Source organism: Microcaecilia unicolor, chromosome 1 (genome assembly GCF_901765095.1).
Source record: "Microcaecilia unicolor chromosome 1, aMicUni1.1, whole genome shotgun sequence".
NCBI classification, from domain to species: domain Eukaryota; kingdom Metazoa; phylum Chordata; class Amphibia; order Gymnophiona; family Siphonopidae; genus Microcaecilia; species Microcaecilia unicolor.
In genome coordinates, this window is record NC_044031.1 from 761,495,253 (window position 1) to 761,520,708 (window position 25,456).

Below are 25,456 nucleotides of genomic sequence, written 5' to 3' on the forward strand. Positions count from 1 at the left end.
GGTGGGCCAGGGCCCATCCACTTAGGGTTCAGGCCCACCCAACAGTAACATACGTTTAACAGGAGCTGGTGGGGATCCCAAGCTCAGCCAGCTTGAGACCTCCCCCTGATGGTAATGAAAACGCTACTCTCCACGATACCGGCGCATGCCTGCTGCAGACTGCCAAGGTAAAAAGAAGTGTTTTCCCACCAGCCGAGATATTTTTGGGGTGGTGGTTGGGAGGGGGGGGGGGGGGGAAGAACACTTGGTTCCCACCCACTTCTTGCCTAGGCCCACCTAAAATCTGTTGTCTGGCTACACCCCTGGTCCAGGGCCATCCATGTGAAATACGGAAGCCAACAGATGGCAGTGGGGATGGAACGTGGTCTCGGTGGTAACTCATTTTACTGTCCTGCCTTGCAGAGTGAGGTAGGGGAGGTACTACAGCTTTATCCAGTTGCTATGACTGGTACCCACCGCTGACACAGACAAGACCTAAGAGGGTGCATCATGCAAGTGGTACCTACTGAGGGCACCCACCATGCCAGGCTGAACCCAGAGCCTACAGCATGGCTGTCTCTTCAGGTTCATGCCGGTGCAAGGACAGAGGAAGCCTCTCTGACAGTCTCATTACAGGCTGCTCATCCTGACCTCTGGGTGCAACCGATGCAGGAAAGAAGCTGGTTGTCTCTGAGGAAGGTCTGAGGACTGCTAGAATATTTTAAAGCCCTTCAGTAAGGTCAGCGTGGGCGCTTTGCGCTTGCTCTGGGCTCTGGATGATTTCACTGTGATCACTTTGGCCTGAGCCACGGGAGGGATCTCCTTGTAACTGACAGTGGACAGGGTGCTAAAGGTGGGAATGCCGTGCTTGGAGCTGACTGCGGTGGCGATGGGCAGGCTCAGATAAGGTTTCTCCTCCGCAATGAACAAGGGTCGGACTGCCAAGTTCCTCTCCGTCTCTCTACGCACCTCCCTCACTGCGTCGTGAAACACTTGTCGCACAGATTCAAAGTCCAGACAGGCTGACACTTCATAAAACATGTAGCCGTACTTGGTGGCCAGAGATGAGCCGTCCGCCTTGCTCACCTGTCTGATGAAGTAAAAGAGAAAACAGTCAGTCAACCTTTACCCTAATGACATGTCACCTTAAGAATCTGGTCTAGTCCAACTTTTTTAATTCTTATCCCAAAGCACTTCAGAGCTCAACAGCTCCCCTTCTCAATATGCTCTGACCTCACCATTCACTTGATAGTAGACTGTATGTTAAGATGTGTGTCAGTGTTCTGTCCCTTGACAGCCTTGCACTAGTTTATAATGTGACCAGGGCTGGTCCTAGGGTTTCTGGCGCCCTCCTGCAGCCTATTAGTCAGCGCCCCTATCCATCCAGGGGTGGGATCATTATGGCTCCGCCCCTACAGTAGTCACACCCCTTTTACTAGCCATGGCATCATTGAAAATATTACACCTGTCTTCCCTTCCCTCCTCTCCATCCATCCATCCATCCATGTCCAACAATTCTCTCCCTGCCCTCCCCTCCATACACCCATGTCCAGCAACTCCCCTGCCCTCCATCCATCTATCCATCCATATCCAGCAATTCTCCTCTCCCCGGCTTCCTCCCTCCATCCATCCATATCCAGCAATTCTCCTCTCTCTCCCCTGCCCTCCCCTCCATGTCCAGCAATTTCTCCTCTCTCCCTGAGCCCTGCCCTCCCATCCATGTCCATCTTTGTCCATCGATGCTCCTCTCTCCCCTTCCCTCCTCCATCCATCCATATCCAGCAATTCTCCTCCCTCACCTCCCCTCCATGTCCAGCAATTTCTCCTCTCTCCCTGGGCCCTACCCTCCCATCCATGTCCATTGATCAATGCTCCTCTCTCCCCTGCCCTCCCGCTCCCATGTCTACCTGCCCGCCCTCTTCTCTGGTTTAAATCTTGTGTTTAAATTTACCTCCGACGTTGCAGCAGCTGCGCAGCATCAGTGAAAGCGCTGTTGCCGACGTCTCCCAGCCTTCCCATCACTCGTTCGTTCCCTCAGAGTCCCGCCTTCTTCTGATGTCATTTCCTTGCAAGGGCGGGACACTGAGAGGGAATGAACGAGCGAAGGGAAAGCTAGAGACGTCGGGCAGCAGTGCTTTCACTGACGCTGTGCAGCTGCTGCGACGTCGGAGGTAAATTTAAATACAAGATTTAAATGCCCCAGGGCGGCGCGGGTACTGGAGCAAGAAACCGAAGGCAGGGCTGTTGTCGGGGTCCGGGAGCTGAGGTAAGCGGCGAGGGTAAACATGGCATGGTGGCGCCCTCCAGAGGTCGGTGCCCTCCTGCCATGCTTACCTCGCTTACTGGGTTGGACCGGCCCTGAATGTGACCCTAAAATGTGATTAATGCTTTTACTGTTATTCTCACTTCTAAGGATTGTACTGCTGCTGTGCTCACTGCAAAGCTATATTGTGTGTAATTCAGTCACCCCTGCTTGTCTGTGTATAGTCCATTACTATTGGTCTATTCTCCTGCAAAGACCTCCTCTCTTTCTCAGCCAAGCTTGGCTCTTTTGTCTACCTGCTATCATTTCCTGGTCATTCTTATTATCTCTGTCCTGAGAGGTCAGCTGGATATCACATTTCCCTCCAATCGAGGACTGCCCCCTGGGACCTCCCCAGCTACCTGATGGCAGGCTCTGTCCCTATTGGTCCCTTCCCTCCTCCTCTCTGGGCTTGTGTGAGCCCCTCCTTGACCTCTCCTTCTCCATGAGGCATTCTCCATCTTGCTTCAGACCAGGTGCGTAGCCAGACTTCAGCGGGAATGGGGTCCAGAGCCCGAGGTGTGGGGGCACATTTTAGCCCCCCCCGGCGCCGCCGACCCCCTCCCCGCCATTGCCAACCCCGCTGCCGCCGCCACCACCAACTTTGCCCCCCTTCGACCACCCCTCCCGCCACCAACCTGCCGTCGCCTACCTTTGCTGGCGAGGGACCCCAACCCCCGCCAGCCGAGGTCCCCTTCTTCCCGCAAAAGGCTTCCTTCTGAACAGAAGGAAGCCTTTTGCGGGAAGAAGAGGACCTCGGCTGGCGGGGGTTGGGGTCCCCCGCCAGCAAAGGCAGGCAACAGTGGGAGGGAGGGTTGAGAGGGTCATCGGCAGGGGGGTCCAGGGCCAAATCTATGGGGGGCCCAGGCCCCCCTGGCCCCACGTAGCTAAGCCACTGCTTCAGACAGCACTTGTCCTGCTAACCCCCCCCTTGTAACGAACCCAATTTTTACCCAGTTCATTCTTTCTCATAAGATATTGCACAATCCCAGCCACCCAGCTCTGAACTCCTTGCATCTGTTTAACTATTCTCCGCCTCTGCAATAAAGCGCCTTCCCTTCAGATTTCTGTCTCCAACCACTGATACAACTCTCAGAATTATGGAGTCTCTGTTGCCTTGGGGCAACACTTCTGAACATCTGACTGTGAGTAAACTTTCTGTATTTATTCAATAAAGGAAATTTCAGAAGATAAAGAGGCTCCAGGTGTATGTGCTGGTGTGCCGAGGTTACACTTCTAGGATGTTAAAGCTTTAGAGATATTAAGTCTTGAGAGGCCTGACAGTCAGAAATCTAGGACTGGTGGACAACCGTCTTAAGGGCACATTCTTTCTCTAAAGATATTGCACAAACCCAGCACCCCATCTCTAAACTGCCTTCGTCTACCTAACCACTCTTCCACCAGCCTTTCTTCAGATTTCATCTCCATCTACCGTTACAGCTCTCGGAGCTACGAAGCCTCTTGCCTTGGGGCATGAACTTCTGAACATCTACCAAGTGTGAGTAAATTATCTACATTTCTTCAATCAAGTAAATTTCAGAAAAAGAAAAGAGACTTCTGGGTGTTCGGATGTGCCAAGCTAATACTTCTTGGGTATTGAAGCCGTAAGGATATTATGCTTTAAGAGGCCTTGATAGTGAGGTCGCATGCAGGGAGCTTGGAGTAGAGTAGCCTGATGGTTAGTGCAGTGGGCTGGGGACCTAGGGAACGGGGTTCAATTCCCGCTGCAGCTCCTTCTGACTCTGGGCAAGTCAATTACTTAACCCTCCATTAGCCCAGGCACAAAACTTAGGATTGTGAGTCCACTTGGACAGAAAAAGTCTTGCATATATAAACCACTTTGGTTGTATCACAGAAAGGCAGTATATCAAACCCTTGACCACTACTTTATACATCTGTAAAAAAAGGCAGTGATACAAAATAATTCAGAACTATCCCTGTCTCCTGTCCAGCTAGGACACCAGGCTACATCTGGCCACTATTTTCCAAGAAGCATAAGGGACCATGGAATCCTGCCTGTCCATTTCAGACGTTCTTTAAATCTGCAGTTTCTTTACGACTAAAGATTCAAGAGCAGGGCCTGAATGAAGAGTGAGAATCTGTGCATTATTTGGGAAGGGGGTGGGAGACCATTTCCAAAGCAAGAAGGATTAAATCTCCTGCCTAAAATAAAATACGCCAAATAGCAAAAAGCCGAGCTGATAAATCCCATCTGGTGGACTTAGACAGTACTCAGGAATTCCTGCCATGAATCAAATGCAGGAAGGTCAAATACCTGAGACAGAGAGGGGTGGAGGTCTGCATTCCTTGGCAGAGCTGGGCCGAAACTCAAAACCCCACACAAGGATAAAGACAGGAACTGAAGTGTCAGAGAGACAGAGAGAGAATCAGATACAAGTCTCATCGATAGCACTGGGAACAGAAATAGGCCACCAGCTACAGGATTCCCGCTCCCCCCCCCCCCCCCCCCCCCCCCCCCCCCCGCTTTTACTGCTGTGACTAATGCTACACTGATGCAAAACCACCAGGTGGATTCCCTGTGCAAAAGCAGGGCCGGGGCTAGACATGGCAGACCCTAGGGGAGGGAGCCCCAAAGCTTGCTTGCAGATTGTCCCTCTTTCAACTTCAGGCAGGTTTTGAGCCCAGGTTACATGGGGGCTCAGGGCAATTGTCCTGTTTGTCCACCCCTAACTCTGGCCCTGTGCAAGGGACATTGGTGGGTATCAATCACAATGATGAACTGGGAAAATCATCTTCAAGAACTTAAATTTGGGTCAGTGGTGTCCATCCTATTCACTTTTAGATGAAGAGAGGAATTACAGAAACTGAGCTGCACTAGCAGACTGGAAAACTCAAATCGTGGGACATAAATTTATTTATTAGGATTTATTTACTGCCTTTTGGAAGGAATTCACAGCCAATAGATGCCAATGATACCTATTGGCTGTTCTAAACATAAAGACTGATCTTGAAAACAGTGGCGTAGCTAAGTGGGGCCTGAGGGGGCCTGGGCCCCCGTAGATTTGGCCCTGGCCCCCCTCGCAATGATCCCCTTGAACCCCCATCCCACCACCAACCCTCCCCTGTCGTCGCCGTCCGCCCCGCCGCCGCCACATCAGATCCCTTTGCTGCAGCCGAAGAAAGTCTTCAGTTCAGCACCGGAGTAGCGCCTTTGTTCAAGGAAGTTCCTGCAGTGATCAGCTGTTTCTGACGTCCGCATGTAAGGCATCAGAAACAGCTGATCACTGCAGGAACTTCCTTGAACGAAGGCGCTACTCCAGCGCTGAACTGAAGACTCTCTTCAGCTGCAGCAAAGGTATCTGATGTGGCAGCGGCAGGGCGGGCGGCGACGGCGGGGGAGGGTTGGTGGCGGGAGGGGGTCTAATGTGGCGGCTGGGGGGGGCGACGGCGGGGGGGGGGGTTGGTGGCGGGAGGGGGGTTCAATTGTGGCGCTGGGGGGCGACGGCGGGCGGGGGGGTGGCTAAACAGTGCCCCCCACCTCGGGCTCTGGCCCCCCTCCCAGCGAGGTCTGGCTACGCCCCTGAAAAGTGCCATTGAAATGGTCAACAAACCCCTCCGCTAAAAACTACTTTGGCTGCCAATCAAAGAACGAACGCATTTTTATTTATTTATTGCATTTGTATCCCACATTTTCCCACCTATTTGCTTTCAAGATCTGCCCAATGGTTCACAAGATTATCTACGGTGAAGCCCCGGGATACATGACAGGCTTGATCGACCTACCTACGAGAAACACTTCCGAATCATCACGAACATACCTAAGCCTGCACTAGCCAAGCTGCAAAGGACTCAAATGCAAATCAACCTACGCATCCAACTTTTCCTACATAAGCACCCAATTGTGGAACGCATTACCAAAAGCCACGAAAACCTCATACGACCACCTACACTTCCGGAGAACACTAAAAACGTATCTTTTTTAAAAAGGCACACCCTACCAACCCAACAAGTGCCTGATCTCTGCAACACAATAACACTAGAATTCAAAATGCACAAAACACAACTCTCCCACTGTTCAACGACCTTATGTGGCTGAACCACATGAACTTTATCTCATCTCAACATCACTCTGTATTTGTAAACACCAGAGACTGCAAACGCATCTCCGGAACGATGTAAGCCGCATTGAACCTGCAAGTAGGTGGGAAAATGTGGGATACAAATGTAATAAATAAATAAATAACAGCAGGCACCAGGCCACAGAAGTGCTTTATTGTAAAAACTAGTAAAAGAGGCCTGTTTCTGACACAAATGAAACGGGCGCTAGCAAGGTTTTCTTTGGCTCCCCTGCAGCCACCCATGTCCAGCGACCCTCCTCTCTCCCCTGCCCCCCCTCCAGCCACCCATGTCCAGTGACCCTCCCTCTGGACATGGATCAGCTGTGAGGCATGTTTTTTTCCCCCCCGGGTTCTGAAGTTGACATCATAATGGCTACGGTGATGTCAGCCTGATCTACGGAGCCTAGCAGACCAACTCGGAATGAGCCACGGGCCCAGGCAAGTCAGAACGTTGGAGGTGAGAATTATTATATAGGCTTTCCCCCTGGTTGAACTTTGGCAGTTTTATTTGGAAACTGGGCAAAGCTATACATTTTAAAGAGAGATGTGGTTTGGGGGTACAGCAAGGGTGAGCAAAAAAGTTATATGGTTGAAATTCAGCCACCAAACTTACAACCTATATGTCTAATCATCATTATCTAGCTATTTGGCCAGGATGTTTTCAAGGTATACGTAGGGGGTCGATAGTCAAAGCGATTTAACTAGCCAAAATGGCCCCTGGTCAGTTAAATCGCTTGTTCAGGGCTATCTATCAGTTAATGGCCAGTTAGCACCGAACTCAAAACCTGCTATTTGGGGGAGCAACATTTGGTCAGTTAAGTGCCAATAATTCAGCAGTTAACCAGCCAAGGTCACCACATAAATAGGACCCCATAAAAGTCAGCCCTATCTTTATGCAATAACTCATAGCTGGTTAACTGCTGAATATCGCACTTAACTATGTCTTAGCCAGCTCTGCAAACCTGGAAATTCAATGCCGAAGCCCAGACATGGCCTGGCATTGAATTTCTGAACGTAACACCAGCAGAAGTCAGAAAAACACTGAGCGTCGCCAGCTAAAAATCAACCCTGTGAATTTTAAAAACCCGCATTAACAAAGATGGGGCCACTGAAAAGACATAGAACATTAAACATATAAATCATACAATTACCCCCAAATTCTATATAATCGCATGATTGTCGAAGCGTATTCTATAACAATGTTCGTAGGTTTGATCATGTCACCCCTTTGCTGCGATCCCTCCACTGGCTTCCTATAGAAGCTCAGTATAAATTCAAGCTTTGTTTATTCACAAGTGGAAGAGTGGCCTAGTGGTTAGTGCAGCGGACTTTGATCCTGGGGAAGTGGGTTAGATTCCCACTGCAGCTCCTTTTGACCTTGGACAAGACACTTAACCCTCCATTGCCCCAGGTACAAAATAAGTACCTGAATATATGTAAACCGCTTTGAATGTAGTTGCAAAAACCACAGAAAGGTGGTATGTCAAGTCCCAGTTCCCTTTCCATATTTGTGATTCTACATGGAATGTTGCTACTATTGAGATTCTAGATGGAATGTTGCTACTATTGAGATTCTGTTGCTACTATTTGAGATTCTAGATGGAATGTTGCTACTATTGAGATTCTGTTGCTACTATTGGAGATTCTACATGGAATGTTGCTACTATTGAGATTCTAGATGGAATGTTGCTACTATTGGAGATTCTAGATGGAATGTTGCTACTATTGAGATTCTGTTGCTACTATTTAAGATTCTACATGGAATGTTGCTACTATTGAGATTCTGTTGCTACTATTTGAGATTCTAGATGGAATGTTGCTACTATTGGAGATTCTAGATGTAATGTTGCTACTATTGAGATTCTGTTGCTACTATTTGAGATTCTAGATGGAATGTTGCTACTATTGAAGATTCTAGATGGATGGAATGTTGCTACTAGTGAGATTCTACATGGAATGTTGCTACTATTGGAGATTCTAGATGGAATGTTGCTACTATTGAGATTCTGTTGCTACTATTTGAGATTCTACATGGAATGTTGCTATTATTGGAGATTCTACATGGAATGTTGCTACTATTAAGATTCTGTTGCTACTATTTGAGATTCTACATGGAATGTTGCTATTCCACTAGCAACATTCCATGTAGAAGCCTGCCCTTGCAGATCAGCAACGCGGCCGCGCAGGATTCTGTTGCTGTGAGAAATAGAAGCCTGCCCTTGCAGATCAGGGATGTGGCCGTGCAGGCTTCTGTTTCTGTGAGTCTGACATCCTGCACGTATGTGCAGGACGTCAGATTCACAGAAACAGAAGCCTGCGCGGCCGCATAGCTGATCTGCAAGGGCAGGCTTCTATTTCTGTGAGTCTGACCCAACTCTGGCCTCCTTCAGGGTGAATGAGTGCCACTTCTTTTTCACTGCCTCATTGATACGTGGTTTGGTGGATTTAAATGAATGTGGATGTCTATAAATCCTCTGCCTCCTTGCTAGATCTCCAGATAAGACGCTGCTTCCATTTATATGAGCTTCAAACTCCACTCTCGCCCAAGCGGGTTTCCGCTTTCATGGGTGTCAGTGAGCCCTGGTCTTCAAAGCCCCCTCCTGGCTTTTCAACCCTTTTTTTAAAATTTTGGTTTCCTTATAATCTTGCTGTTTGTAGAACTTTTGCCATCTGCTACTGCTCTGCCCTGGAGACCTGTGTACAGGTGCCTTAATTATTGCATTTTCCTCTTTTTTTCAAGCACATCATTGCGTTTTTCCTCTCTGTTTCTAATATTGTATTTTAAACGTAATAATAATGATAAAAAATATAAGTACATAAGTAATGCCACACTCGGAAAAGACCAAGGGTCCATCGAGCCCAGCATCCTGTCCACGACAGCGGCCAATCCAGGCCAAGGGCACCTGGCGAGCTTCCCAAACGTACAAACATTCTATACATGTTATTCCTGGAATTGTGGATTTTTCCCAAGTCCATTTAGTAGTGGTTTATGGACTTGTCCTTTAGGAAACCGTCTAACCCCTTTTTAAACTCTGCCAAGCTAACCGCCTCCACCACGTTCTCCAGCAACGAATTCCAGAGTTTAATTATGCATTGGGTGAAGAAACATTTTCTCCGATTTGTTTTAAATTTACTACACTGTAGTTTCATTGCATGCCCCCTAGTCCTAGTATTTTTGGAAAGCGTGAACAGACGCTTCACATCCACCTGTTCCACTCCACTCATTATTTATATACCTCTATCATGTCTCCCCCTCAGCCGTCTCTTCTCCAAGCTGTATAGCCCTAGCCTCCTTAGTCTTTCTTCATAGGGAAGTCGTCCCATCCCCGCTATCATTTTAGTCGCCCTTCGCTGCACCTTTTCCAATTCTACTATATCTTTCTTGAGATGCGGCGACCAGAATTGAACACAATACTCAAGGTGCGGTCGCACCATGGAGCGATACAACGGCATTATAACATCCTCACACCTGTTTTCCATACCTTTCCTAATAATACCCAACATTCTATTCGCTTTCTTAGCCGCAGCAGCACACTGAGCAGAAGGTTTCAGTGTGTTATCGACGACGACACCCAGATCCCTTTCTTGGTCCGTAACTCCTAACGTGGAACCTTGCATGACGTAGCTATAATTCGGGTTCTTTTTTCCCACATGCATCACCTTGCACTTGCTCACGTTAAACGTCATCTGCCATTTAGCCACCCAGTCTCCCAGTCTCATAAGGTCCTTCTGTAATTTTTCACAGTCCTGTCGCGAGTTAACGACTTTGAATAACTTTGTGTCATCAGCAAATTTAATTACCTCGCTAGTTACTCCCATCTCTAAATCATTTATAAATATATTAAAAAGCAGCGGTCCTAGCACAGACCCCTGAGGAACCCCACTAACTACCCTTCTCCATTGTGAATACTGCCCATTTAACCCCACTCTCTGTTTCCTATCCTTCAACCAGTTTTTAATCCACAATAGGACATTTCCTCCTATCCCATGACCCTCCAATTTCCTCTGTAGCCTTTCATGAGGTACCTTGTCAAACGCCTTTTGAAAATCCAGATACACAATATCAACCGGCTCCCCTTTGTCCACATGTTTGTTTACTCCTTCAAAGAATTGAAGTAAACTGGTCAAGCAAGATTTCCCCACACAAAAGCCGTGCTGACTCGGTCTCAGTAATCCATGTCCTCGGATGTACTCTGTAATTTTGTTTTTAATAATAGCCTCTACCATTTTCCCCAGCACCGACGTCAGACTCACCGGTCTATAATTTCCCGGATCTCCCCTGGAGCCTTTTTTAAAAATGGGCGTTACATTGGCCACCCTCCAATCTTCCGGTACCACGCTCGATTTTAAGGATAAGTTGCATATCACTAGCAGTAGCTCCGCAAGCTCATTTTTCAGTTCTATCAGAACTCTAGGATGAATACCATCCGGTCCAGGAGATTTGCTACTCTTCAGTTTGCCGAACTGCCCCATTACATCCTCCAGGTTTACCATAAAGTCAGTAAGTTTCTCCGACTCGTCCGCTTGAAATATCATTTCCGACACCGGTATCCCACCCAAATCTTCCTCGGTGAAGACTGAAGCAAGGAATTCATTCAGTCTCTCCGCTACGTCTTTGTCTTCCTTGATCGCCCCTTTTACCCCTCGGTCATCCAGCGGCCCAACCGATTCTTTTGCCGGCTTCCTGCTTTTAATATACTGAAAATTTTTTTTACTATACTTTTTTGCCTCTAATGCTATCTTTTTTTCGTAATCCCTCTTGGTCTTCTTTATCTGCGCCTTGCATTTGCTTTGACACTCCTTATGCTGCTTCTTGTTATTTTCAGATGGTTGCTTGTTCCATACCAACTTATGACTTCTTTTATCCAAACCACGCTAGCGGTCCCCCAAAGCCCTTTCACTCTGAATGGGCTTCGTCGGCATTACCGCGCAGGAACCACTAGCGCATCTTGATAAAAGAGGCCCTTAGTGTACAGCAAAGTTGTATACCATTCTGCTACAGCATCCCCCTGCTATGGTTCTGCCTGCCCTTATTGAAGACAGAGACCCCCCCCCCCCCCCCCCCCCCTCAGAGGGCATGTGGTGGATTTGCAGACAGAAGCAGGATGTGTTTAAGGCTTATTCCTGGGGGAATTCTGCATAAAATCTTTGAAAATTCTGCGTTGTTATTGGTAAAGTTTTTGCACAGAATTTCATCATCATATAAAGTCTAAAGTTCCCACCTCAGCTCCAGCCTCCCTGGTTCCATTTCTCCTTCTAACTCCCAGCAAGACCCCTAATTCTGCCCCAAAGTCTTCTCCCACATGCAGTATCCCCACCTCTCATTCTCCGGCACCCCCACTTCTTATTCTTTCTTCTCCTCTCCCACCCTCCCCATGGCACACCCTCAAGCATGAATTTCCCCCACACCAGAGTCACAGTCTTAGCTTGTTCTGCCTCAACCCCATGGCACAATCTGAGCCTTCACTGCTCCCCTCTCCCAAAGTGCCAGGGCACACTCACCTTGCTCTGCCCCTCTCCCACTCACTTTGTTCTGTCTGTCTTCCCCCCCCCCCCATTTCCCCACAGCACACTCAATTTATTCTGTCTGTTACCCCTCCTTTCCCATGGCACACTCACTTTGATGTATCCCCCTCCTACCCTCCCCATGAAGTATTCAGCTGGCATCTGCTGCTCTCTTCCCCTCCCCTGCAGAGATTGCATGGAAGAAGGAAGAGGAGGAGGAGGAGGAGGAGGAGAAGACGTGAACCCCTGCACACTGGATCACTTCCTCCTCCTCTGCTGGTTTAGACCTGATTGTGTATAGGAACCACACGGAGGGAGATGCGTGTGTGCTGAGTGAAGAGAGGGAGAGGCCCAGGATAAAATAAACAGTCTGTGGGGCTGTGAGGATATGACTCTTATTTATGGAATACCCCAAAGCCAGGCAACCCTTATAGATGGTGTCCAATGCGGGACCTTAGAACCTGAATTTGGGGTGAGGAAGGAACCCAAGGAAATTATAGTTCTCCCCAATGCAGCCACTGCCATCTTGGTACATCCAAAATGAAATTGATAGGACAAGCTCCACCTACTTGCTTCAGCCCACATAGTGGGCCAGATAGGTTCATGCAATTTTCTGTTATCAAACCTCCTTGGTGACAGCATTCTGCTTACACAGAAGTCCATTCCTTCAAGGAAAAGAATCTAAGTCATGTAGTTAGATACAGGCTTGGAAGGAAATATTTAGTTCTCATCCCTACCTGGCAGTTGTGTCTTCATAGGTCTATGTACCAAACATTTTTCCCATACACAACAAAATGAGAAGACACCATTTAGACTAGTATGTAGTTTCCATGTCAGCCATGCTGTAAGATGTTCTCCATGTTATATGAGTAACATGGGAAGGCCATAGTTCCTGAACAAACCTGTGTTAGTCATATCTTCTGCCTCTCCTGACTCAGCACCAGGGTATCATTCGTATTTCAGTCAGTAGAAAAGGAGTCCTTTGGAAGAGGGGACCTTAGATATACCAAAGTGTTAGATCCCTAACACTTTGGTCTTCTAAAGGGGACGGATCTATAAACCACCTCCTCCTGTTTTCTTTTGACTAGTTATCATAGTGTTACTGGTAAGGAATCTTGAAGTAAACAAAACAGCACTTCTGAAAGAGTCCTTAAATTAAAAGCATGGATAACACCTCCCAGGGTTATTACTACTACTACTAAAGAACATTAAAAAAGATAGTAGCAAGGCTCAAATTTTGTTCTAAAATACAGTTATTGTCTGTTCTTTGGCTGCTGGAGAGGTAGCACTGTAACTGACTTGAATAGATGTTAATTAAGGTGTGAAGACATTGAATATTTGCAAAGGTTATTAAGGACAATCTGATTACTGAGTTAGCTTGAAATGATCTGTTTGAAGCAGTCCCCTTAGATTCAAAACTATATAGAGAGGAAAGGTCCCACGTAACTTTCAACTTTCTTTCTGAGAAGTTCTGAAAGAAAAGGACATTTCTCTGGTAAGCGAACATTATTTTGCTCTGTGCTTTGGGAACTTAAAGATTGGGGTTTAAAGAAGGAATTGTAGGTTATTGATAGGTAGAATAAAAAAAGCAAACTTTATTAACTAATCTCTATACCCTTTCCCCCCTAGTTTTAAAACTTGAACTTTGTACCACAGCATTAACAGATAGCCTCTAGCAGGCACAGCAGGGCCTATTTCAGTCTCAGGGGAAAAAAAGAGAGAGAAGCAAGCATTATTAACTACCTATCAGAAAGGCAACAATCCATATTGTGTGGCAGCAACTCATCACCACCATGGACACTGACCTACGGGGTACCACAAGGATCGATACTGTCACCTATTCTGTTCAATATCTACCTTAAACCACTAGCTGAGCTGATTCGGTCAATGGACACTCAGTTTTACATCTATGCGGATGATGTGCAGCTACTCATACCCATTGAACCTGACTTACCTACAGCCTTGAATAAACTGATTACTTGTCTAACATCAATTCAAGAATGGGCTAAACACAACAAACTTTGCCTGAACCCAAGTAAACCCGAGCTTCTCTGGGTCCCTAACACAAGTGGATACATACCTGACATCAAAATCCCTTTTGGGAAGTACGAACTCCCCCTCAAATCACAAGTCAGGAACCTTGGAATACAGTTAGACTCAACACTTACTCTGATTCCATAAATCCAAGCAACCTTCAAGAGCTGCTTCTACTTTTGCGACAGCTATGCTGCCTCTCTCCTTACATCGAGAAGGTAAATCTTTATCCCAGTTGTACATGCCATGATAACATCAAGACTGGATTACTGTTTCTCCGTGCGGTCTGATGTACATTGGCCAGACATCGCGCAAGATTAAGGTACACATTGGAGAACACATTAGCAAAATTAAAACAGCAAAACTGGAAGCCTCTTTAACTGCTCATTGCTTGTTTTATTTAATTTGTGTATGTATGTTTTGGTAATGTTTTTTGTTATAGCACCAGGGATAATATGTGGAGTTCCCTTTTGAGAAAGCTTTTAGCAAAACTTGGCCAGACTCAAGGGAACACCGAGGGAGTTTGCTGCATGATTTAAAGTTCACAGTCTGGGGGAGCTGGTCTGATGGATCCGGAGGGACGTAGTCTACATAAAGTGGAATCATCTGGAGTGTCTCTGCTATGAATATTCTACAAGATAAGTAATGGGTTACATTGTATTGGTTTAATGTTACGGACTTTTTACAAGACACTCTATATGGTTAGCAGTGAGTTGTATTTTATAGAATTGTGGTATTGAACATGATTTCCCGTTTGGCATAAGATTTACAAAAAATGTGCTATGTGTATGTATGTATATATATATATATATATATACAAGGTATTAATATTTGATGTCAGGAGATGGATGACGTATGTACATATGGTTGATTTCAACGAACAACAAATGTGCAATGATGGTTCCTCCAGTTCAACCAAATGACCAGCCTAGGTTGTAATGGTTTGAATGGTTTGAACTGAGCACATTTATTTATTCACATTAATTTTTGACAATTGAGATATAATTAGCCTGTACTGTATGTAGTATTTAGTTAAACTTTAATGCCAAGAAGTGCAGAGTGGTGCACTTGGGGTGCAGAAATTCAAAAGAGATGTACCAGATAGGAGGGGAGAGATTGGTAAGCGCAGCTCAGGAGAGGGACCTTGGGGTGATGATGTCTGAAGATCTCAAGGTGATGAAATAGTGCGACAAAGCGGTGGCCTTGGCCAGAAGGATGCTAGGCTGCATAGAGAGGGGTATAACCATCAGAAGAAAGGAGGTGTTGATGCCCCTGTACAAGTCGTTGTTGAGGCCCCACTTGGAGTATTGTGTTCACCTTATCTTGCTAAGGATGTAACCTACCTAAAGAAATTCATGCAGAAGTCAATTATAAGAGATTCAAGATTTTATTGAAGACTCACTTTAAGATGGATTTAATCTGCAGCTCGCAGTGTAGAAAAGACTGGAATGTCCTTCAGAGAACACTTTTTGTCTTAGCCTATCAACAGAATGTGTGGAAGAGTGATTGTAGTCTTGGGGAGCATGCGCTAGGTCTGTTCTAAATTATTTTTGTGGAGTACCTTTTCTTACTTGAGCTTTTTAGAGTTTATTTTGTAAACTACTTGATCTGGTAAAGGTGAGCAGTATATCAAATTTTTTAAATATACATAAACATACTTGTACCTGTATCGCTCCATATCAAGCTTGTTTCCTAGGAGCAGCACTGGGTGGTCCTGCTGGACGCCTTTGGTGTGAAGGGAAATTATCTCCAAATATCTATGGCAGATGTCAAAGCTTCTTTTGTTCTCAATGCTGTAGACAACCATGAATGCACTAGCCCAATGCAGATAACGTTCACAGTTCACAGGTCCATCCTGGCAAAGAAGGTCAGAAGAGGGTTAGCAGTGGCCAACCCCATTCACATGGATTAGCTCTGACTAGTCTCTTGAGCAAATACTTCACAAGGAAGCCTACATCTAAAGTTTCAGTTCAGACTAGGCTATATGAAATGGTTTATTGCCCAATGTGCAAAGAAGATTATTGTACAGAGATGTTTCGTATTCTAGAAGCTTCTATGCCCAGCACCCCATATAGAGAGTAGCAAAAATGATTGTTGAGAGACTTTTACTAACAAGGACACAGGGCCAGAGGAAAAATAGAAAGATGATGACTTCTACTAGGAAAGCACAAGCTGAAGGAAAAATAAAATCATTGCAAACCGAGGTGTTCTAGATAAACGGGTATCTCAAACGATCAAGTTTTAAATTCATATACTCCAATAATAAACTGAGGCAATATGAAGAAAAGAAAAAGAAAGATATAAAAATAAGCTATTTAGAGACAACCTAAATCAATTCTACTGGGACCCGGGGAAGAGCATTAGTACAGTGAAAACGCCATCAACTTAAGCTGAAACAGAAACAAACTTTCTAGAGAAACTTATATGAACACAATCAAGGAGCAGACTAGATACCTGTATACCGGAGAATTTGGAAAAGGCAAACATTAAAATTACAGAATGGACTGAAGTAACAACAAAAGAGTTGAAAAGCAGATTTAAAAGAGCACCAAACTAGAAATGCCCTGACCCGGATGCAGTCACCAATTCTTGGTTCAAACAGTTAACATCTCATAAGTACATAAGTACTCCCAAGACCAGGCAGACTGCAAAAATCAATTGGTCAGGCAGCCAAGCATAACACCACAACGGCTAATAACAAGAAGAACATTTCTTCTTCCAAAATAAAGCTACAAAAATTACAGACCCAACGCCTACCTACAATCTACATATTTTATACTGCAATAGATGTCAATAGAATATACACCATGTTGACTCTAATATCATCATGATAATGAAAATACCCAAGAAGGAAAGTTCAATGACAACTATAATACCAAGATTTTTCTTACTTCTATAAGTCTCAAAGAAGATAAGAACCATTAATAAATTAAAGTTTTTCTTAAATATTAGTGGAGCTCTCAGCATAGCCTCCCACCCACATCCAATGAGCAGTAGCAACAGTATGGCATAACTCTAACTCGTTAGGCTTCCCTTCTCAGTAGCCCAATGTTCCATCATAGAGCCTCCATAAGATATTAGTGTCCAAGTGCATCAAAGTGCCTCACAGAGATCAACTCTATGTCGAAAAAAAAATGTTTTTCAATGGGTCTTTATCTCATGAGCATGTTCAAGAAACTCCAAGATATCAGTCCATTCATAGTGCTATAGAGTTACAAACAGTAGTATTTCTAAAAAAGACAATAAAAAACGCAGCACTTATCTCAATAAGCCACTGATGTTGCTTATAATTTTTGAGCTATGATTGACAATTCATAGGGTCCGACAGAGCCACATTTGGGAAACCCAATCCTTCCTCAGGAATCCCGGCAATGACATGTGCAGCATGCGGACTTCAGCTCTTCAAAATGGCGATTTCACTAGAGAGACGCCATCCCAAGATATCTGTAGAACAGGAAATGACGTCAATAAAACGTTATTGTCCAACCATTAAATAATATTATTCCACTCAATGCATTCATTTAAACCAGTAGGGGTTACTGCTCGCATTTCATAAATCCAAAACTGTTCCCACAATTGAAGATGTTTTAATCTGTGTCTTGAACTTTTTCAGTGAGAAACCATTGCATTTCCACAAAGTCATGGTTAAATTGTAAGTAGGTGAGATACCATGGGAGATTGAGTGTTCAACCTACTCCAGTGTTCCTGTATATGTTTTTAATGACACATGTAGTACATCTCACAAACATTTTGGAACAAGGACATATAAAGATATATATTACAAAGTTTGTAATACAGTTTGAGCAAAACTTATATACTAAGATCCAGCACCTAGTTGGATTGGTCCATTGTCTACAAGTCATTGTTAAATCACATACATTGCATTGGCCACAGGGACTATGTATGTCAACCAGAACCCCAGGAAAAACATGTATGTGTATTGACCTACTCAGAGAAAGCACCGATGGTTGCTGCTAGCATTAAAAAACATTGGTCTATTTTAACTGTTCATCGGATTTTTGCACAGGGTCCTTGTATTGCTTACAAGAAGCCACAAAATGTGGTGAATTATGTCAGTAGCTCAGTTCTGAATAAACAAAGTGCCAAATGTCTGGTATACATAGTCCCTGTGGCCAATGCAATGTATGTGATTTAACTATGACTTGTAGACAATGGACCAATCCAACTATGAGCAAAACTTATATTTTATTTTTGTTACATTTGTACCCCGTGCTTTTCCACTCATGGCAGGCTCAATGCGGCTTACATGGGGCAATGGAGGGTTAAGTGACTTGCCCAGAGTCACAAGGAGCTGCCTGTGCCTGAAGTGGGAATCGAACTCAGTTCCCCAGTTCCCCAGGACCAAAGTCCACCACCCTAACCACTAGGCCACTCCTCCTCACTAGGCCACGCCTCCTCACCAACTGTATTACAGACTTTGCAATATATATCTTTATCAGGCTTATTTTCGAAAGTGATGTGCACCCATATTTCGACCCAAATCAGGCCCATTTCACAAAGGCGCCCAAATCGGTATAATCAAAAGCCGATTTGGGCGTCTTCACCTGCACTCCGTCACGGGAACGAACAAAGTTGACGGGGGCATGTCGGAGGCGTGGTGAAGGTGGGACTGGGGTATGTTTATCGGCCGAGGAGAGATGGGCGCCCTCAGCCGATAATCGAAAAAAAAGGCGTTTTTACCGCGAATTTGGGCCACTTTTTTTGGACCCTTTTTTTCACGAACAAGTCCCAAAAAAAGTGCCCTAAATGACCAGATGACCACTGGAGGGAATCGGGGATCACCACACCTGACTCCCCCAGTGGTCACTAACCCCCTCCCACCAAAAAAAACAACTTTAACAACTTTTTTTTCCAGCCTGTAAGCCAGCCTCAAATGCCATACCAAGCTCCATCACAGCAGTATGCAGGTCCCTGGAGCAGTTGTTAGTGGGTGCAGTGGACTTCAGCCAGGTGGACCCAGGCCCATCCCCCCCTACCTGTTACACTTGTGGTGGTAAATGGGAGCGCTCCAAACCACCCCTAAATCCCATTGTACCCACATCTAGGTGCCCCCTTCAGCCATAAGTGCTATGGTAATGGTGTAGAGTTGTGGGCAGTGGGTTTTGGGAGGGATTTGGGGGGCTCAGCACCCAAGGGAAGGGAGCTATGGACTTGGGAGGTATTTAACTTTTTTTTTACTTGTTACAAGTGCCCCCTAGGGTGCCCGGTTGGTGTCCTGGCATGTGAGGGGGACCAGTGCACTACAAATCCTGGCCCCTCCCATGACCAAATGCCTTGGATTTGTTCATTTTTGAGCTGGGTGCCTTCGGTTTCCATTATCACTGAAAAACGAAACCGCCCAGCTCAAATCCTCACAAATCCGATGCATTTGCCCGGCACAAACCATATTATCGAAAAAAAAGATGGACGCCCATTTTTTTCGAAAATACGGTCTGTCCCGCCCCTTCACATACCCGTCCTCGGAGATAGACACCCATGGAGATGGGCGTTCGCATTCGATTCTGCCCCTCCACATGTCCTTGTTCCAAACTTTTTGTGCGATGCACTACACGTGTCATTGAAAAACATATACAGGAACATTGGAGTAGGTTGAACACTCAATCTTTATCATCTCCCATGGTATCTCACCTGCTTACAATTTAACCATGACTTTGTGGAAATGCAATGGTTTCTCACTGAAAAAGTTCAAGACACAGATTAAAAAGTCTTCAATTGTGGGAACAGTTTTGGATTTATGAAATGTGAGCAGTGACCCCTACTGGTTTAAATGAGTGCATTGAGTGGAATAGTATTATTTAATGGTTGGACAATAACGTTTTATTGACGTCATTTCCTGTTCTACAGATATCTTGGGATGGCGTCTCTCTAGTGAAATCGCCATTTTGAAGAGCTGAAGTCCGCATGCTGCACATGTCATTGCCGGGATTCCTGAGAAAGGATTGGGTTTCCGAAATGTGGCTCTGTCGGACCCTATGAATTGTCAATCATAGCTCAAAAATTATAAGCAACATCAGCGGCTTATTGAGATAAGTGCTGCATTTTTGATTGTCTTTATTAGAAATAAATTTTGAACAATATAGCACTATGAATGGACTCTGATATTTTGGAGCGATTAAGTTTCTTGAACATGCTTATGAGATTAAAAAAAACCCATTTAAAACCTTTTTGTAGACATTTAATTGGTCACTGTGAGGCACTTTGATGCACTTGGACACTAATATCTTATGGAGGCTCTATGATGGTATAAGTACATAGGCATCGTAAAGAAACAGTGGGGCCCTTTTAATAAGTCACGGTAGGCTCTACACACATGCAGCATGCGCCCAAATGAAATTACTGCCACGCCGGCATGCCCTCCTGGCAGTAATTTCAGATTTGCAACATGTCTGGATGAATTATTTATTTATTTCCTCCTACGCCCACTGTTTCCAGTGATAATTGGCGCTTGGCATGTGCCAACTGGTCACTGCATGTGTAGCGTGTGAGCCCTTATTGCTAGATCAATGGGTGGCATTAAGGGCTAAGGCCAGTTTTGGGCGCGCACTGGATTCATTTTTACCGCAGGCCCTTTTTCCATTCCATTAAAAAAAAGCCCTTTTTTGCATACACGGTAAAAACTGGCCTGGCACATGCCCAATACACATGCCTACACTACCGCAGGCCACTTTTTACCACGGTTTAGAAAAAAGGGCCCCAGTGTGTTTTAAGCCTGTAAGATGTGTTGGATATTTTTCTTTTCTTTTTTTTCTGAAATTTTATTAAATTTTCATATAACATACAATAAAATTAAATATTACTGCTATTGGATATTTTTCTGCCTAAATTAATTCTGAAGAGTATTTCTCTAGTTTGGCCAGCAGATGGTGCATGTTTATGCTTAAAGTTGTTACAGAAGACTGACTTCTCTTTCTTTCAGTTGGCACACAAATAGGAAGTGCCTGTAGTGATGTAACCAGTTTTTATTTGAAACTTGACTGTTCTGAGCTCTGATTGGCCTGGAGTTTGAAATTATCCAGCAGATGCTAGCTGTTGCTTCAGTTTCAGCCTGGGAGAAGGGAGAGAGAGCAAGCTCTTTGCTGAAGCCCTGTAAAAACAGTTATATTTGATAACTGGTGAACAGCTATATATGTCCTGATCTCCCCAGGTACTTTCTAGGAAGTATGCAAACGTTTAGTTAGTTTTCTAATTCATCCACTTTTCAGTTACTTGTTACTGTTTACTATTGGCACATTTTTTTTTTGTCCACTGTTCCAAGTTCTGAGAATAAACACATTTGTTTGTTCGTTCTGCCTGTCTGGACTAATAAAGAATCCTGGTGATTTGTTTGTTGGGTCTGTGAGTACTTTCTGGGAACTGTGGGACCACTGGGAGTGTTTCTCCATTAACCTAGAAATCAGTGGGGATAATTGGAGAGTGGGAGACTTGCCCAGAAGTGGTTGTGACCCAGTCGGTGGGAGGAGGGTGCTAGTGTAGAGCACAAGTGACAGGTTCAGGTGGACCTGAGCTATGCTGGGGATAGACCCTCTAAGTGGTCACGGGGTAACCCCAGGTGGGTGGCTAGGCATTTCATGACAGGCATGATAACTCAAACATTGGGGTATTGAGAAGGGAAGCATAATGAGTTAGAGTTATTCCGCTGATTGAATGTGGGTAGGAGGCTATGCTGAGAACTCTAATATCATCAAGGCAATACAGCAGAAGAACATTAAGGGGGAGCATGCAATTCTAAAGACTAGTTAATGCTAAATGAAGCTGTCATGGCCAGTGCTAAGAAAAGCAACAATCTCAGTAAAGCATGGATTTACAATAGAAAGTCTTTGACAGCATCCCACATTCCTGGATAGTAAAATCCCTTGAAAAGTATGAAATAAACCCTGGATTGAATAAGAACATTAAATTAATCATGAAAATGTGGCAAAATCACACGCCATCTGAACATGAAGACAGTTTGTGATTTCTAACAGCAGGATCCAGTGAGAAATATTGCAAGGAGATTCCCTATCACCACTCTAGTTTTGTATGGCACTTAGTCCATTGAGTACTCTTATTAACTCCTTGAGCTATGTATTTAGTCTTAATCCTAAAGATGGTAACAACCAGAGGTACACCAGATTTACTGTGTATAAATGGCTTGGGGCTCTATAGTTTTAGTACCACCAATTAGCAGAATAATTCTGTGTAGTGAAAAGCTGTTCAGATGGCATCAGAATGACTTTTGGCCTGGATAAATGTGCTAAAGTAACCTTCTTTAGCAGAAAATTCAGCTAAACTGAAAACATATTTTTGCCTGATTACTGTGACATAAAGGAACTTGAACAGGACGGTGCATATAAATATTTAGATACAGAGGAAGGTCAGATCCCTTAGAGACTAGATCAGCAAAGAATATTACAGGAGATATTCGGTCCGACCGTTCACTTGTCTATTAGATTGTAAGCTCTTTGAGCAGGGACTGTCTCTCTTTGTTAAATTGTACAGCGCTGCGTGACCCTAGTGGCGCTCTAGAAATGTTAAGTAGTAGTAGTAGTAGTAGATATTGAAAAGCACATTAATATCATGGAATAAGATACAAGTCATAATTAATTGGCAATTCCTGCACTTTTGCACAATTTTGGAATTGCTGACTGGCCTCTTAATGATCTTGAAAAATTGAACGTGTAAACAGGAAAACTCCTCCATGCCCGCAAGGTAATTTATAAGAATCAGTGTATGCAGAGACTGTACATATAGGCCTCCAGACTCACTCAACAGATTCAACAGATCCTACTACAAAAAACATTATTGAAGTATTGAAAGTAAATGCTCAGAATCCATCTCTATCATTAAACTTGCACAAGCATTCTGAAGAGTACAAGGAACGAGTAAGAATCCAACAATGTAAACAGAGAAGGAACCAGTTGAATTTGCAAAACAAGAGAAAAAAATCTTTAAAGAATTGGATCAGACGGCAAGGAAAAGGAAGTTTAATCCCAAACATCTTCAGGGATAAAGTTCAGGGAAAAAAAAACACAATCACTAAATACTTGAACCCACAGCCAGAAAACATATATAAAAAATCTTAAACTTAAGAATCTCATAAATGGAATAATAATGAGTAGAAGTTCTTATAATAAATGTAAGAGGCTGTCACAGATCAACAGGATCATAATATATAATCTCAATTTATATATAATCATCGCAGTCCAATACACCAAACAAAATTCAAAAAAATTCAATGTGAAAATTCAAAAAATTATCTAATAGAAATCTCTATATATAAAAGGCACCACCAACGTTCTAAATGAAGCCTCCAGCTGGAAGTGTGAAGGGGGAGAGATATCCGGTTTCCCCATGAGTGTCTGCCCCGCCCTCGCTCTCTCTGTAACACAAACAGTGAAGGAAAACACAGCAAAGCATGAAATCAAATCGCTCTCTCTGTAACAGTGAAGGACTCAGAGGGGGGAGGGGAGAGAGGGCAGAAGCCCTCACTATCTCTGTAACACAAACACAGCACAGCAAGAAACTTAACACTGAAGGACTCGACTCTGAGGGGGGAGGGGACAGAGAGGACAGACAGCACAGGGGAAGGGAGAGAGGGCAGAGGGCAGGGACACACACACAGAAGAAAACCTTGCTAGCCCCCGTTTCATTTGCATCAGAAACGGGGCTTTTTTTACTAGTGTATCCATAATTTCAATCTTCAAAAGAATATGAGTGATTCAATAAAATCCATTTATGAGGGTCCCAACAGGGTCTTGCTAATGTCTGCCTCAGGAAACCCTCAAAATAAAATAACTTTATGATGTTCTTGTGTCAGTCTCTGCAAAATAAATAATAATTGTAAAAAAAAACTAATGCATTTCTTTACTGAGTAAAATGATTAAACCAAAAAAATGCTTATCAAATAATCTCTGCATATTAGAGAATCCTTGATTACTACTACTACTACTTAACATTTCTAGAGCGCTACTAGGGTTACGCAGCGCTGTACAATTTAACAAAGAGAGACAAACAAAGAGATTGGGGTTATACTGATGATGAATTACAGGCATGGTGCAGGAGAGAAAAATGTTTTATTAGTCTGTTTGATCTTCTTGTTATATTCTTGGATAATGGAGCGATGTCTGAATTTTTTTTTCTCTTTGTTTGCTTAATAGATATGATTTAAACTTAATCTGTGCAAGCAGTGTGTGGTAGGGAATATCTCATTAATATGTATTCTGCATTCTAGTAAGAGATGCCACAGGAATACCATCATGTCAGTGGTGTACCAAGGGGGGGCGGTGGGGACGGTCTGCCCTGGGTGCACGCTGCTGGGGGTGGGGGTGCCGCGCACCTGTTGGCTCCACTCGTTCCGTGCTTCCTCTGCCCCGGAACAGGTTACTTCCTGTTCCGGGGCAGAGGGAGCATGGAACGAGCGAAGCCGACAGGCGCGTGGCACCCCCCCCCCCAGCAGGTAAAAATGCACCCGGGGTGGTGTCCTTTCCCCGGGGGTGAGGGGGGGGGGGTCACGCTGCACCCGGGGGGGGGGGGGTGCATCGGCGATCCGCCCTGGGTGTCAGCCACCTTAGGAACACCACTAAATTTGAAGGGAGATGTCACATGAACTGAATCCCAGCGGTGACTGGATAGAATTCAGTGAGGTCAAAAACAGAAGAAAAAAAAAAAAACCTAGGAAAACTGTCATATGTAATTTCTGTAAGGAAGAGCTGGAAATGGTTATACACCTTGTACCTGGCTGGGAGAAGATTTGTATATGGAAAAGTGATGCATCTCATTCACTGGACACTTTGGGCCCGATATTCAGAGGACGGGAGTTAGCCGGGCTGACTCCCGTGGTTGATGCTGAGCCCAGATATTGATTGCCAGGCTGTTTACAGTGTCCAGTATTGAATATTCGATTGTTTCCAAGCCAATATTCAGCTCTGGCCAGTTAAGTTGAAACCGGCCAAAGATAGGCTGAATTTGGCAGCCAAACTTAGCTGGCAATGCACCGAATATTAGTGGATTGCGGCTATATCGTGCGATATAACTAGGGTTACCATATGTCCGGATTTACCCGGACATGTCCTCTTTTTGCATCTGCCCGTTTGTCCAGATTTCTGCACAAATGGGCAGGCTGGTGTGCGGGCCATCATATAGGACGGCCCGCCCGCCAGCCTGCCCGTTTGTCCAGAAATCCGGACAAACGGGCAGATTGCTAGCCTCCCCTCCCCTTACTTACTACTGCCCTGGTGGTCTAGTGACCTCTTCCGCCTTCGGGGCAGGAAAGAGCCCCCTCTTTCCTGCCCGGAGCGCTGCCCTGCATGCTTCCTTCCTGTTGCTGATCTCGGTGCCGATTCAAAATGGCCGCCGAGAGTTGAAGTGACCTCACGAGACTTCAACTCTCAGCGGCCATTTTGAATCGACGCCGAGATCAGCAACAGGAAGGAAGCATGCAGGGCAGCGCTCCGGGCAGGAAAGAGGGGGGCTCTTTCCTGCCCCTAACAGATCACTAGACCACCAGGGCAGTAGTAAGGTAAGGGGAGAGGGGTGATGGGGAGGGGACGGTGACGGG

General features: G+C 45.0%; 1 protein-coding gene across 5 annotated transcripts in view; it reads right to left on the bottom strand.

The window, feature by feature from the left end:
- Positions 1-249: 249 nt before the first annotated feature.
- The window catches only part of LOC115460687 (ras-like protein family member 12), a 71,239-nt gene continuing 46,032 nt past the window's right edge, over positions 250-25,456 (bottom strand). For all 5 annotated transcript variants that reach the window (XM_030190453.1, XM_030190451.1, XM_030190452.1 and 2 more), the window contains exons 5-6: positions 15,564-15,754; positions 250-1,069 (exon numbers count right to left, since the gene is read on the bottom strand). In XM_030190453.1, coding sequence (XP_030046313.1) covers positions 691-1,069; positions 15,564-15,754 — 570 coding nt within the window. In that variant the 3' untranslated portion in view covers positions 250-690. The remainder of the gene's footprint in view (positions 1,070-15,563; positions 15,755-25,456) is intronic.